The 14,699-nt window shown below is 39.8% G+C and overlaps 1 protein-coding gene across 1 annotated transcript in view; it reads left to right on the top strand.

Annotated features, from left to right (window-relative positions):
* Positions 1-14,308, top strand: part of LOC101849455 (coatomer subunit beta) — a 28,020-nt gene extending 13,712 nt beyond the window's left edge. Inside the window, exons 14-24 of the mRNA XM_005097108.1 lie at positions 436-538; positions 825-945; positions 1,330-1,401; positions 2,956-3,111; positions 3,822-3,911; positions 6,512-6,598; positions 7,416-7,560; positions 8,284-8,403; positions 9,595-9,830; positions 12,429-12,584; positions 13,473-14,308. Of these exons, the coding sequence (XP_005097165.1) occupies positions 436-538; positions 825-945; positions 1,330-1,401; positions 2,956-3,111; positions 3,822-3,911; positions 6,512-6,598; positions 7,416-7,560; positions 8,284-8,403; positions 9,595-9,830; positions 12,429-12,584; positions 13,473-13,544 (1,358 nt within the window). The 3' untranslated portion in view covers positions 13,545-14,308. The remainder of the gene's footprint in view (positions 1-435; positions 539-824; positions 946-1,329; positions 1,402-2,955; positions 3,112-3,821; positions 3,912-6,511; positions 6,599-7,415; positions 7,561-8,283; positions 8,404-9,594; positions 9,831-12,428; positions 12,585-13,472) is intronic.
* Positions 14,309-14,699: the final 391 nt, after the last annotated feature.

Genomic DNA, 14,699 nt, shown 5'->3' with positions numbered 1-14,699 from the left:
CTAAAATTGCAGTGGCTTAAATTAATCAGAAGTTAAAATAAAGACAATGCATTTTGCACTAAAAGAACTTACTTTTAGCCACCAAAAATCCCAAACTGTGTTGACATTAAAAAAAAAATTTTTTAAATGTCCGATTTAAATTAAAACATCGATTTTTTTAATTTTTATTTTAAAAATAAAAAAAATCACCAACCCTGCACGTCGGGGTCACAGGGGTCAGCTCCCTGTCGCCGCTCTGTCTGGGCTGACTTAATTTTTGGTACTTTTCAACATACAGTTTTAGGTGTAACCTTGTATTTATGATAATTATCATTTAATGCTCCCAAAGCACGCATTTCTGCTCTTGAGACCCCAAAAAACAACGGACATTGTAACTTGTCTGGTTATTTCGTTAGACGTGCTGAAGTCACATTTGCCTTTCGTTTCACCCTCCAGAAATGCAAATGGGCGGAAATGTACAGAGACTTGTTGCAGCAGACGGGACGTATGTTACCCAGAGTGCATTCAGCACCACAACAGTGGCAAAGAAAGAGGAAGTGTGAGTACATTCACCCATATTCATTTACTTTTGTGGTTAGATTTTTACGTTACTGTCTATGAATACCACTGTAATAATTACTGCATATGGATTATTTTTTGTCATTACAGTATTCTTGACGCTATTCTTGCATATCAAGATTTCCTCTATAGTTTCCACCTCCTCTTCAAACTCTTTGGGAGTACTGTTTGTCTATTTTAGAGCAGTGAAAATTGACATAGTATTTGTTTAAAGAGTAATTAAAAATTGTGTTATTTCAACCCCATTTGATCATTTCTCTTTGCAGGCCACCACTGCGTAAAGATATGATGGATGGTGACTTCTTTATTGGAGCTGCTCTCGCTACTTCCCTCACAAAGTTGGCTCTCAAGTTCATTGCAATCACACAAGACAAGAAACGACAGAACGTAAGTAAAATGACTGAACGAATCTACTCAGTATTGAGTTCCCCTATTTTAAGGTAATAACAGTACAATACTCTTATTTGACTGTCAAATAGCATTTTAATTTGATATCACTACATTTGTAGTTTTGAAAAGTGAAGAGTCAGTTCTGTGTTGTTACTGTGTTTTATCGTTGTATGTTTTGCCTTACCTAGTAGCTAGCTGTGCCTCTTACTACTTTAATAAAGTGTAGACCCTTTTGTAGACTGTGATGTGGATGAGGGAGGGTGGCAGGTCCTACACTCTTCTTTCCTTCTGCAGTTTCTTTGCTCACCCAATCAAAGCATAGTCCAAATCTACTTGCTCTTGAGCTACAAAAACATTTTGTTTTTTCCTGTGTTCTTTCAGGCATTTGTGGCGGAGGCTATGCTCATCATGGCCACCATCATCCATCTGGGCAAGTCTGGACTCTCCACAAAGGTGAGCTTGGGAGATTGTGGATGTTACAAGTGTTGTAGAAGAGTGTGACAATGGATGGAGACTCTATGTTATACTCTTGTGTCAGCAAGTTGTGCACAATGGCAGGAACTCACTTTGGGGATATTTATTTTAGTTGAAGATTTCCAGGTAGTCTCTGAAACCCAAAATTACACTCACATGGTTTGTAAGTTATGCCAATACTTTACTATGCAGAATGAATTGCAATATTTACCCTGGACAAAATTTTTTACATCTCACTTGAGTGTGGGGTATTTTAGAAACACAAGCACTGGAGTATGGGCTTTTTTGGAGGTTTAAAAAAAATACACCAAAATTCACCCTCTCTCACCACAAACACCAAAATTACATCACAGAAACATCAGATTAAAATAATAACATGCAAAATAAATCACAAAGAAATCTTTTATGGCTTTTGTGTTATGATCTTTAAAAAATGGGCACAAGAGTTGTGGCTTTCAATATTCTCGCTAAAATCGGCGTTATTATTGTTATAAATCTCAAAACCGAGTGCGTTTGCTCGGACAGCATAACGAACGCCAACTCCATGACCTAAATGACAGAAGGAAAACATTACGGATCAGTTGATGTGAGCTTTCAAACTCACCTGCTATACAAAAACTACTACTTGGAAACAGGATCCGAAACGGAATTTTGATCAGCAGAAAGTAAATGATACTTGATGTGGTGTTTTCCGCAACTTACGTAGTGAATTACAAACACTGTTGTGTTTTATTACTGATCTTGCAAGGGGTGCGGGATTGGACATAGGCGGTCGGCTGGGCTTCCCGCAACAAGTGCAGGAAAAGACTCGAGTGAGTTAAAATTATCAAATTATCTGCTTGAGGGATTTCTTGTTCAACATGAACGGAAGGTCCATTGTCTCTCTGATCAGAAAGAGAAAGGAAAAGTAAGGAAAAGACTTTTGTGTACACTTGCTCCCTACCCCCAGGGCAGTGCCACTGACTAAAGTGTCTTTAGGCCATTCCCAGGGGGGGGGGGGGGCTTTCTCGTTCATGCACAGTAGAATTGTAAATGGGCTGATTCATCAATGTCACGCTCATAACTGTGCCTGATCTACAACAGGGAACTGCTTCTTTTTCTTTCCTAATCCTTACTATTGTCATTTTTCCTCTACTTCTTTTGTACGTTTGTCACACTCTTGTGACCCACTATTTCCGGGGTGCCTTGATAGTCGAAGCAGACTTTGTGCTGTTGAGGCAAGAGAAGTGAGCAGAGTAAGTCTGATTCCCTGTAAGGACTTTCTGTTAACATCCACCCCTTGGCGCTCATATGACCTAATGCAGTTGCAAGCGCCAGTAGTAAAACCTCTACTGAAACTTTAAAAAACCCAAAAAAACTTGCTCCCTCTCAGTTGTCTACAGTGAATTAGAATTTTTTCCCTTACTGACTCTTGTTTCTTTCTCACTCTGTCTCTCCCCATCTTCACCCACAGGCGCACATGCACACCCTCCTAGTGCACTATTGCACTCACACATACTCATTTCTTCATGAGTTCCTCCTCTCCTCCAACAGCCAATCACAGATGACGATGTTGACCGCATAGCTGTGTGCCTGCGTGTTCTTGCGGAGCGCTCGGACATGATGAATGAGATCTTCAACACAGCCTGCCGTGGGTCACTGTCCCTCATGTTGGCTGCCAAGATAGAGGAGGAGAAACAGCTGCAGCAGGTGAGTGATTTGGTCCATTTCTCCTGACCAAGGATTAGATGTTTCTGGCTTTTTATTTTTTGTGTCTGGAAGTTCATGTATGCTATTTCTGCAGTTCTTTTTTTTCTCTGTCTACTAGGCAGTGAATGTGTAAATATAATTAACATTCCCCCCTCTGGAAACTGAAGTTGTTGATGCAAAATTAGTAAGACTTCTCACTACTAATACACCACTTCTGTCTACAAACCAATGCTCAACAGAAGTTAAGACTCAAATTGTCCCAACCTTTTAATGCTAGATGACCAGTACATGGACAGTTTCAGGCTTTTTTATGAGGTGACCAGTATCTAAACTGATGTCTGATATTTTTTCACTTGGTATATATATATATATATATAATATACAGTGTCTAGCTTTAGTCACTAAATAACCTACAGATGGACTAGTGTCAAGCTTTTCACCTTAAGGTGACTATAGCCGCAGAAAGTGCTTTTTGTGGATGGTTGGTGGGTGCTGAGATTTGGTTTGCTCCTTCTTTCCTATCAAACATCTATCGTCCTTATCTCTTGTTGACACCCACCCATTGGCGCTCATATGACCTTTTGCAGTTGCGAACGCCTTGAAACCCTCTGCTATAAAAAAAATAAAATAACACAAACAAAACAGTTTGTTCATAAATTTAAAGCCTACCTTGCAGGAAGGACTCTCACATTGTGCACTGTTATCAACAGGCTGCAGGACGAAAAGAGGTCAAAGTTCACGCAGATGACCCCATCAGTTTTGCTCAGCTCATCAACAGAAGTGACCAGGCTGGTGGAGAGGTGAGTTCGGGCATCATGTTGTCTGCACTGGTATCTGTGTGTGCGTGTAAGTGTGTATGTGTGGGTGTGTACGGTCAAGGGGAGGCCTCCCTTGAGAGGTTCTTCCTCCTTTTTCTCATACTACTGTCTGTTCTTCCTGTCAACATGCTTTTTCCCTGAGCTACTCTTCGTCATTTTTATTTTATACGTTTCTATTCACGTAAAACTGTACTGATCAATTGTATTGTGCATGTTGGGTATCTTTAGTTCTCTCTGTTCTCATTGTTCTGTTGTTGCTAGTAGTCTGTTCTGTACTGTTAATGCTATGACTTCACAGTGTGATGGCCAAATAAAGACTGAAAATGGTGACTGTCTGTGTCATGCATCCAGCCATCAAGTGGTACTTTAGTCATTAGGTTTCAAGAGGATGGCTAAGAGTGCCACTGTTAGGTGCTACTTCTTTTCTTTCTCTCTACTGTTTATGATAAATAATGATAATAAATAGCATTTTTATAATGCATATCCCTGCAACAGAAAGCTTTATGCTTTATGCTGTTCCTGCACTTCTCATTACTAATTGAAAAAGCTTCCTATGGATATTATAACTTCAAGATGATTCGTCTCTTTTCCTTTTATTTGTATCTTACTTTCTAGTAAAACCTTTAATCTTTGAAACTCATATGACCTATTTGTGTTGTTAGTGCCACAAAATTCTTATTACCTAAACTAAAACCATGGGGCAGGTAGTGAACTTGTGGATAACTCACTACAGTAGTTTCTGTCTAAGGTCCCGGTGCTCGGGAGCAAGGAAAATGCAGGGTTTTAGGCGAACCGGGATCTTAGCTAATGAACCCAGGGAAGAATCTACGGTGACCCATGTTAAGGCTCATAATCGGTAAAATGTTCTTCCCTCCACTCTAAAATGAACTGATATGCCCTCTGGGTGGGTTAATGACATATGGCAAGCAAAAAGTGGTTAACCTTGATGACCTATCATACTGCATAGTGGCATGAGGCGTGCCATTTTCACTTATTATCCTATCGTGAGTCTCAAGATCAACGCTTATCCAGTTGCCCCTCCTCTTTACCTGTCAAAAGTTTATAGCTTTCCTTCTCTGACCAAGTTCCCTCGCCTTTGTCGTTACGCACCATTACGCTATAGTCGGGCTCGCCATCGTGACCGGTCAATGAACCTGCGCGCATTCGCGTCATAAATAAATGCGGCATCGTGTGAGCAAAGACCGTGTTTGGTGGGAGTAACGGCGCTGCGAAGTATAGGACTACGGGAGGGGATTATTGATTTTTTTTTATACACTCGAGGGGGGGGGAGGGGAGGGAGAAGGTGTGAAGGCAACACCAGAGGACAGAAACTTGGAGGCAAATTTCAGAATTTTGATTAGAGCTCTCTGCAAAGAGCGCGTTAGTGCAGGCCGTGTGCGGAATCGGGACCCTTCATACTTTGCAAGTCTGTGTAATTGAAATAAAATGTTCGCGTGTCATTAGATGGGTGATGATAGTAAATTATACCTACAGTATATGTTGTAGCTTTCTGTTCAAGACGGACAGATTTTCAGTGTCACTGCATCTTGCCCTCCCACAGTTGTTACAACTCTCACAGTGCACGGGTTTACTTTAGCCATTCAAGTTATTGCTCTTCTCTGAGTTTGAGCAATAATTTGAGTCTGTCAGTTCATAATATGAATCATGACACCCTGCCTGGTTCTTGACAGTCGAAGTTCTTGTTCAAGGCCCTTCGGAACGGTCAAATCAGGATTATTTTTTAAAATAATAATAGTGAGAGGAAAATATCATAACAGACTGAAATAGTTAAGTCAAACAAGACCCCAGTACGACATTGAACACTAACATGTTGTTGACTGGGTACATGTTTATTGTACGCGTGTGTGCTCCCTTTTTCGAGCTGTTGAGCTAGTAAATTTTTTCAGGAAATATTGCTTGACACCCTGAACATTTTACTGGTTGGTCGGTCAGTCGTGGAGAATACACATTTTCCCCTGAAAATACACGTTTTCATATTTCCCAATACTCATTTTGGTTTTCTGTGGTTGGCGTCTCTGCGCTATGACCACATTCAGTCTAGCATGCAAACTCGGGAAAAGAGAAAACTGCTGCAATCAATGGTCAGGGGAGAGTTCACAGTGTGATGTGATCCCGCCTGGAGCAAAGTGATGTAAGTTTAGGTGGAGAGCTCAGGTGCGAGTGCGATGTTCAGGGAAAACAAACGTGTAGGTTAGTTCACACATCAGTGCGATCCCATCTGGGGCAAACATTATACCGTTTCATCGAGTTTTATGGCGCTTATGTGATCACACTCACAAGAGTGGCTGATCTTTGACGCGACGGACAGTTCATTGATCTCAACTTTTCACTCTTGGTTGATCGGCTGGTTTGTTCCGTAAATTATTATCAGAAATGCAGGATGTTAGCCGAATGTAGACCTTCAGAGTGGATCAGAACAGGATCTTAGGGGTGACTTTTGTATAGTAAAAATTCTGTTTTCTTAAAAACCGGGATCTTAAGCGAACCGGGATCGTAAGCGGTGGGATCTTAGGCGGAGACTACTGTATATGTAAAGAATTCTTCTGTGTGTCTCTCCCCAGAATGTGTTTGAGCTGACACTGTCTCAAGCCTTGGGCGGGAATGCCAAGAGAGATGGAGATCCTTTGGGGGCGTCCAAACTCAACAAGGTAGGCATTTTAATGGCAATGGTTTGGAGTACTTTATAACTGCCTGTGTTTGTCAAGCAAGCAGATTTAGATGGCCTCCTTTTTCAGACCACGGTGAAAAATTTGTGTATGGTTATGAATATTCTCTTGAATATTTGTATAAATTTGCCTGTTGATCGGAATATTTTCTAGAATTGTTGTAAGGATCTGTTTATTGATAGGAACATTTTCCAGAATAGACATTCTTGTGTCTGTGATGTGATGGTTAGGCTTTTGGAATTGCAAGCAGATGATGTGAGTTCAGTTCTTACAGAGGGAAATTTACTTTATCGACTATCTTTCTGCTAGAATGCTTTGTGTCGTCCAGCCCAGGTTGGCCCTGACTTGTGGTAAACATTTACAACCATACCATTAGTTATACAGAATGGTAGCTAGTCTATGCAGAGTAGAGGAAAGCTGGATTACTTCCTGTATGCCTTCTGACTTCAAAGAGTAAGGTTAATATTATCTGTAGAAGATTCTTCAGTTTGATATGCAGATGGTTAGAGCGTGCCACTGATAGGTCTCATAGCTTTCGCTTCCTCCTTTCATTCCTGTCTGTCTTGTCTTACTCTTTCCCTGCTCTAAGTGACTGTCATTGTGTTGATGTGCTTCTTTTTACTCAAACGTAAAGATTTCTTGTGTTTCTGTGAGTTTCCTAGACAGGTTTATTTGTTTAGAAGATGGACACATAACTTGTGTTGTGTCATAGCTCTGTGCATACTCTAGGAAGAAATGGTAGTGGTCTGTACAGGGACCAGCTAAGGCGGGTTATTCACTCTTCCGTTTATTCCTCCAGGTCACACAGCTGACTGGTTTCTCTGATCCTGTGTATGCAGAGGCTTACGTGAATGTCAACCAGTTCGACATCGTGCTAGACGTGCTCATCGTGAATCAGACGGCAGACACACTCCAGAACCTCACCCTGGAGCTGGCTACGCTAGGTACGCACACGCCCGTGAACGCACGCTCGTGTGCGCACACACACAAAAATGCTCACGACACACACACGCGTACATGCACGCACACACACTCTCACGTACATGCATACACACATTCCCACACACACACACACACACACACACACTATTGCTCACATGTAAACACACACATACACACCACTGCTCACACATATACACACACAAAGCCCTCATATACTCAGTTCCCTCACACACATGCGTGCACGCAAGTTCTTGCTGCTCCCATACTTGCTCTTAGAAGGCAATACAGATACCCACTTCAGGTTCCACTTCTTTTGTATTTTACTCACTGATACATGAAGAGTGGAAAAGTAAGACCATTAGGGTAACTGTCTCATAGGCTATAGAAATATCTTTAAAATTACAAAAGACCTCGGAACAGGTGGGCACTCTTTTCCAGTCATTTACCGTGGGTGACTCAGCTGATTCTGTGTATAAATAAGTGGGGGGGGTTTTTTGGTGCTGTTGATAGAATAGTTGTTCGCTTCGTTCCTTTGAGAAAATCTTAAAAGAATCTTGAACATTTTCGTATTCCTGTGAAGTCAATGTAGTAAGTTAAGTATGTACCTTCCCCCCCCCCCTTTGTGTAACACTTATTGAAAACACATTTCTTGCTTTCAAGTTGTTCCAACTCTGTAGCTGCTTGTAGTGTTGCTGACCATGTCCTTGGTGTTGTCATCCCTGCAGGTGATCTCAAATTGGTGGAAAAGCCGCAGCCTCTGACTTTGGCCCCTCACGACTTCTGCAATACTAAAGCAAATGTCAAGGTCACCTCCACAGAGAATGGAATTATCTTTGGAAATATTGGTATGTTCCTGTTTTTTTGTTCGATATTGTTTTTTTGGGGGTTGTTTTTACATATATCTCTGCAATTTTTGTGTCTTCTTGTTTATTCCAAACACTTTGTTTTACTGTTTTACCTCTTGAAAATATTTCTTTCAGCGCAGAATTCATTGTTGAGGTAGATCAGCATTACAATAAGAATGTTTCAAGGCTACTTTGTTGTGGTTGATTAGTGTTTCAGTGACAGCTATAATAATATTTCTTTGATGTATGAATAAAAAATGATATTTTTCTTACTCCTCATAGGGGAAGTTTGTTTCACAGTAGCTTAGACACAATATTGTCATTTGTACTATGGAAGAGCACATTTTTTTCCAACAGTTTGCACCAGTGTGGTTCATTTGGGTCTACAGAATCATGCTCATTCTCATAGAGCAAGGTGTCCAAATGTCTTGTTCAAGTAATTACCATTTAAATGTCATGTCATTGGAGGGCATTTGTAACGACATAATAATTGCTACTTTTGAAATGCCCTTATGTTGCCTCAATCCCCTTGAAGACCTTGCTTTTGAGAAAAAGTCCATCTCTAAACATTAGTCCCTCAACCAAAGAAAAATCTAACTTTTCCTAAATTAAGCGTTTATTTTTAAAAAATGCCTTCAAAAGAAAACAGACATTATAGGAGTATAAAATAAAAATCAATTGTAGTGGGGATTTTTTTGGTTCCTTTGTTGTTTGTCCCGTGAACTGATTTTGGTGCTAATATTTGTAAGTTACGTAAAATGTATTGACATTGTGCAAATTGTTACGTTTCATAAAAAATGGAACCAGAAAAACAACAAAGAGAGGAATTGTTTAGTCGGTGATGATTATGGTGATGATGACAAGAATTATAGTGTTATTTCAAGTGCAAAAGATAGATTGTTGATTATGGTTTTATTTCAAATGGCGGTTAGTATATTAAGGCCTTTCTCCAAAACTGCAATATCAGAAGCTGGAAGATTTGGCCAAACTGGAAGCTGTACGGACAACCTATTTTGAATATTTCCCTTGTAATAAGCGACATAAAATTCTAAATGGGGCCGTTAGCAAGTATGAAATTTCCCTATGACAGTGGGTAATTAAGGTACACAGTAGGCTGCATGTGACAAGTGATGGCGTCTGGTTTAGATGAGATTGAGTAAACTAACAAGGTGGCCATCATGTTGTCCTCAGTGTATGATGTGTCCGGCGCGGCCAGCGATCGCAACTGTGTGGTCCTCAACGACATCCACATTGACATCATGGACTACATTGTCCCAGCCTCCTGCACCGACACAGAGTTCCGACAGATGTGGGCCGAGTTTGAGTGGGAGAACAAAGTGACAGTCAACACCAACATCTCAGATCTGCGGGAGTACCTGGAGCATGTCATGTCCTGCACCAACCTCAAATGTCTCACACCCGAGAAGGTATGTGTGTCGGTCATGTACAGTTTATCCAAGATTGTTGTCAGATTGCCTTACTTTTGATTATCTGCGAACTGTGAATGAAATGAGTCTCCTGTTGATTTTTTTTCCCCTTCTTTCTCTCTTTGTATCTGCAAGTATTGCACTGGTAGTCATCGTTATTTGCTTTGGATGTGCAAAGACACTCGCATGTCAATAAATGCTCGCTTCCCTCAGGAGTTTTTCTTTTTTACAGATTCAAGAATTTATGCAAAAGAATACGTTTACTTTTAGATTGGCCATTTCTGTACTTTTAAGGCTAATTTTGTAATTCAAAATAAATATTTAGACTTGGAATTCATTTTTCAAGATATATGGGTATGCCAGTTGTGCTCCCAGTTCCGAAAGTTCTTGCTTAATCACCCTCGGGAGTATAGAGACTCTCCTATTTCATTTATACTTTGCTATATCTAGTGCTTATAGTTAGTGAGATATTGCCATTCGAAGAAGCAGACCATGTCATACACAGCCACTGTGGAAATTTCCTAAGCACACGGGGTGGATTTATGGTTACCAGTTAAGGGGTTAAGAAAAATAACAAAACTTGGGCCTATAATCGTTGGACGAGATAGCTCAGGATGCCATTTTTCCAACTTTTGTTTCCAATTGGTTTATGTAGATAAATTAAGCTGACTTGTCTCGTGTTGGGCTTGAACTGACAATTTTCTTGATGGGAGTAGATCTAGCATGTTTTGTCGTGTGTGTATGTGTGTGAAGATCTGTTAATGTAGTGGGGATATTTTTTTGCTATTGAGGCTGTGGACAAGTTGTTTTTTTACTGTTTCCTGTTTAATTTCTTTTTAGACTTTATTATATTAAGAAAATTCACAATGTCAGAATAGTGCAGGGATAGGCTTTGTCATTTTTATGTTTGTTTGTTTGCTCAGGGTGTTATTTATTTACAAGAAAGTGTTCCTTGACATTTGTTTAGTGTCATATTATATGTTTGTCTTTGCTCAGTGTCTTCTGATTTTGACCAGTAGATTCGAATTAAGGATAACATTTTTGTTTGTCTCTTGAAGTATTCTTTTTTAAATAACAAATATTGCCATAAAACTAAAGTGGGTATGTTTGAGAAGGTTCTCTTAATATTCTAGTAGCATTGTGGTCACCAGTTGTGAGTTGATGACTTTGTTTCACACTTCTAGGATGAGGATGCAGAATTCAATCCACATTTGTTAGCCCGGTCAAAGGTGACACGTCTCTCTCATTTCTCCAGCCATCTTGTCCCCTAGGGTTGATGTTCTCGTGCTCCCCGTGGTGTTGGATGTAACAGAATGTTGTTCATACCTCCTCAGAGATGCGCCTTCCCTCTCCCTAAACATAGTATTTTAGGTCTTGTTTGTGATTTGTTGAGAAACCATAGTTCACCCATTCCTTGCCCTCGCATACGTAGTCATTTCCAAGTTATCTATTTACTGATATAGCATTATCTTTTGAACTTTTGTTCATTTTCAGTTGCTTTTTTGTTTTGTTTTGTGTCCCCCGTTTTATTCCATATGTATGCTGCATTTTATGTTATTTTTGGTTCTTCGTGTTGCTACCAATTTATATTGTTCTCGTTTTTACTTTGGGTATGCAGGCCCTGTAGTCGACCTGTGTAGTTGAATTTTGTGTCTTTATTAACCCTATATTCCAGCCAGTAACAGCATTTGTTCATTATCCTGCCTTCCTTTTGGGTTTTGTTATTTACTTTTGCGTCGCTGTCAACACAGTTTAGGTTCATTATAAGGCACAACCTCCACATTGATGCCAGCTTCTGATGGAATTGTATTATGACAAGCTTAGTTGTCCAGACTGTTCTGCCTTTGGAAAACTCACAATGACAGTGAATGATGTCACTAATGTTTTAAACAAAGAGATTTCCCTTGAATGAAAAAGGATTGTCATGGACAACTAATTTCCTGCGTGGTTGGTCAGCAGGTGCTCTGGTGTGGTTTGTTCCTTCTTTTCTTATCCAACATCTGTCGTCCTCATTGCTCTTTATTTTATTTATATGTTACCCTCTAGTAACACCTCAAATCTTTGGCATGTATATGACCTATGTGTTGCGAGTGCTATAAAACTCTATTAAAATTTTTTTAAACCCAAAAGAAACTGCCCCATGTAGACTTGCAAGAGAGGTATTTCCTGTGGGTGGTTGGCGGGTGTTCTGATGTGGTTTGCTCCTTCTTTCTTATCAAACATCTGTCATCCTGTTCTCTCCTCCTTTTTAAGTATAGTGAAGGAATCGTGATAACACCTGCTTATATATATATATATATAATTTATTTAATGCATTTTTCTGGTGAGAAGGTGCCATTACATGTTGTAGGTCCTACTTTCTTTCCCTCTGACTCTTCTTTCTGTCGATGTTGCTTTTACTTGACACAAAAAGACTATTATTGTGTTGTGTTTCTTTTTACTCAAATGCTATTTTACTCACATTCTTGCTATAGCTTATAGTTTCTACTCTGGCAATAGATGATGTAGGTCCAAGCGACTACCAGATGTTCATCAAATGTCTGAAAGTCTCACGCCTGTTGTCTGACTCTTTGTTCCTCCTACCTCTCCCCTCTACAGGCTCTGTCTGGGGACTGTGGCTTCATGGCGGCCAACATGTATGCCCGCTCTATCTTTGGTGAGGATGTCCTGGCCAATCTGAGTATCGAGAAGCCATTCCATCTGGGCAAGGAGGCTCCAGTGCAGGGTCACGTGCGCATTCGGGCCAAGAGTCAGGTGAGAAAAATGGGCGGCCAGCCAGCAGCAGCACATGTGTAGAACCTGGAGGTCAAGTGGTTGTTAAAAAGACGAGGAAGAGAAATTATGCTAACAGAGCTATGGTACTGTTAAAGTTAAAAAGGGATTAAGTATACATGTATATAAAGATGACTCTATAAGTGTAGCGTCTTACTTGTTGATCTGGTCACAACAATGAACAGTGACAGTAGGTAGTCCGATCTTGCTGGGCAGGCAGGCAAAGTCACTGATTTGTGGGTTGACTTTGGTGGGTTTTTTTTCACAAACTTTATTCTCCTGTAGCTCCATCTTTATTCTTTCATAAAACATGTCGACTGCTCAGTATAAGACTTCTTCATACGTCCCTTTTCAAAATGGCAGTCTTACACTAGAGCAGTGAATATAGTTTTTTGTTTTTGAAGTTGTAGGTTTTTGTGTGCTGTTACATTGAAAAAGGTATGTTTGTGAAGGTTTTACGAGTACAAAAACACCCTCTTTTGTACATGGACGCCCTGCCTGTTGCGGAAAAGGGGTGCATGAATTTGAAATTATAACAAAAAGAAAGTCAAATAAATTTTTGGTGGATTCAAGCCAAACCTTGCTTTGAAAATATGATTTATTAACTTTTAGTGTTTTTTTAAAATCGATAATAAAAGTCTGAAACCCCTTACAGGTTTTAGGTAGGTGATGTTTGTAGAATTATTTAGCCTTGCATTTTCTTTTTTTTTTCTTTCACATGGCCAGTGGACCATGGCAGCCTCTATGAATTCTTAGAGCATGAATGGAGGGAAATTCTTTGTGAACATGATTTAGAAAAAAATGAAAAAAATATCTGCTGCTGTCTGAATTTTGGTATGTGTAATCATGTTTCTGTGTTTTTCTCTACAGGGTATGGCTCTGAGCATGGGAGACAAAATTAACCTGTCCCAGAAAAAAGCCCTGAAGACAACGTCCTCATGAGTGGGAGGGAACAAGTTTTGGAGATGTCCTTGCTCTGAGGGTTCAGCCGACCGTCTATCTTGTCACTGAAGCGAATGTTGTCCTTATCCTGGCGTCTTGTGCTGGCCGTAGGACAGAGAGGGAAATCTGAACCACCTGAAAGTTATTGTAGACAGTTTTGCTTTGTGATATTTTGTTCTTGTGAGGTCATAATGACACGATGGCTGTTCTACTACTGGACAGTTTTCTTTCAGCAAGAGACAAGTTTAAGACTATTATGATTATTGATAGTATTGTTATTGACATGCACTCTTCATTTATAGAAACTATAAACATTTTTTCCCCCTTCCTACCAATAGCATAAATCAACTTCATGTTGTCAAGCGTTTCTGTGGGACTTGCTGGAAATATACAAGTGAAAATATTGAAAAAAGTGTTTTTTGTTTTTCTTTTTTTATATTTTGTGATGAATTGTTGCAGACTTTTGGTCAAAATGATGTCATATCTGTGAGCGCCTGGAGAAAGGAATGAAATGTCCGCCCATGTCATTTCAAACTACAGACTTATAGAGTAAAGAAAATCAATTTTGTAAATAAAATCCTATTTCCATAAAAAAAACACCAAAGACCCAATGGTTCCACCATTTCTGAGCCATAATCAGGGTTCCCACTCAACTAGGAAAATGGGGGGGGGGCGGACATTTCCTTTTAAAATTTCATGTATGGGAAAACACCATGAATGTGATGAACATGAAAATAAACAGGAGGCCATCATTGCAAACTTGACGAAATGGTTACGGCTTTTTTTTTCTCACTTTGACGAAAATATTATAAAGTGCTTCATATTCTGTTGATTAATTATGTGTTCTGGTATTTAAAAAGATGAGAGACTGTTTGTGTGAGTGTGTGTGCTTGCGAACATGTGTATGTGTGCTAGAGTACAAATTCAAATTGAAAATTACACATACTGCAGTGCAGGTGGTTGGAGGGTGTCTCTGGTAGGTCCTACTTCTTTACTTTGCATCTGTTGTTTTTCTGTCTGTCTTACTTTTTCTCAGCACTAAATGACCATTATTGCTTCTCTTTACTCAAAGCATACTGCAGTTTCAGACGCGGCGTTGGAAGGTTTTACTGTACCCTTCAGTCTACATGTGGAGAAAGCTGTTTTTATCAGGTG

This window comes from Aplysia californica, unplaced genomic scaffold (assembly GCF_000002075.1).
Source record: "Aplysia californica isolate F4 #8 unplaced genomic scaffold, AplCal3.0 scaffold00146, whole genome shotgun sequence".
Lineage (NCBI taxonomy): Eukaryota > Metazoa > Mollusca > Gastropoda > Aplysiida > Aplysiidae > Aplysia > Aplysia californica.
Note: the sequence above shows the minus strand (reverse complement) of the source record. Positions and strands in the feature narration are given on the sequence as shown.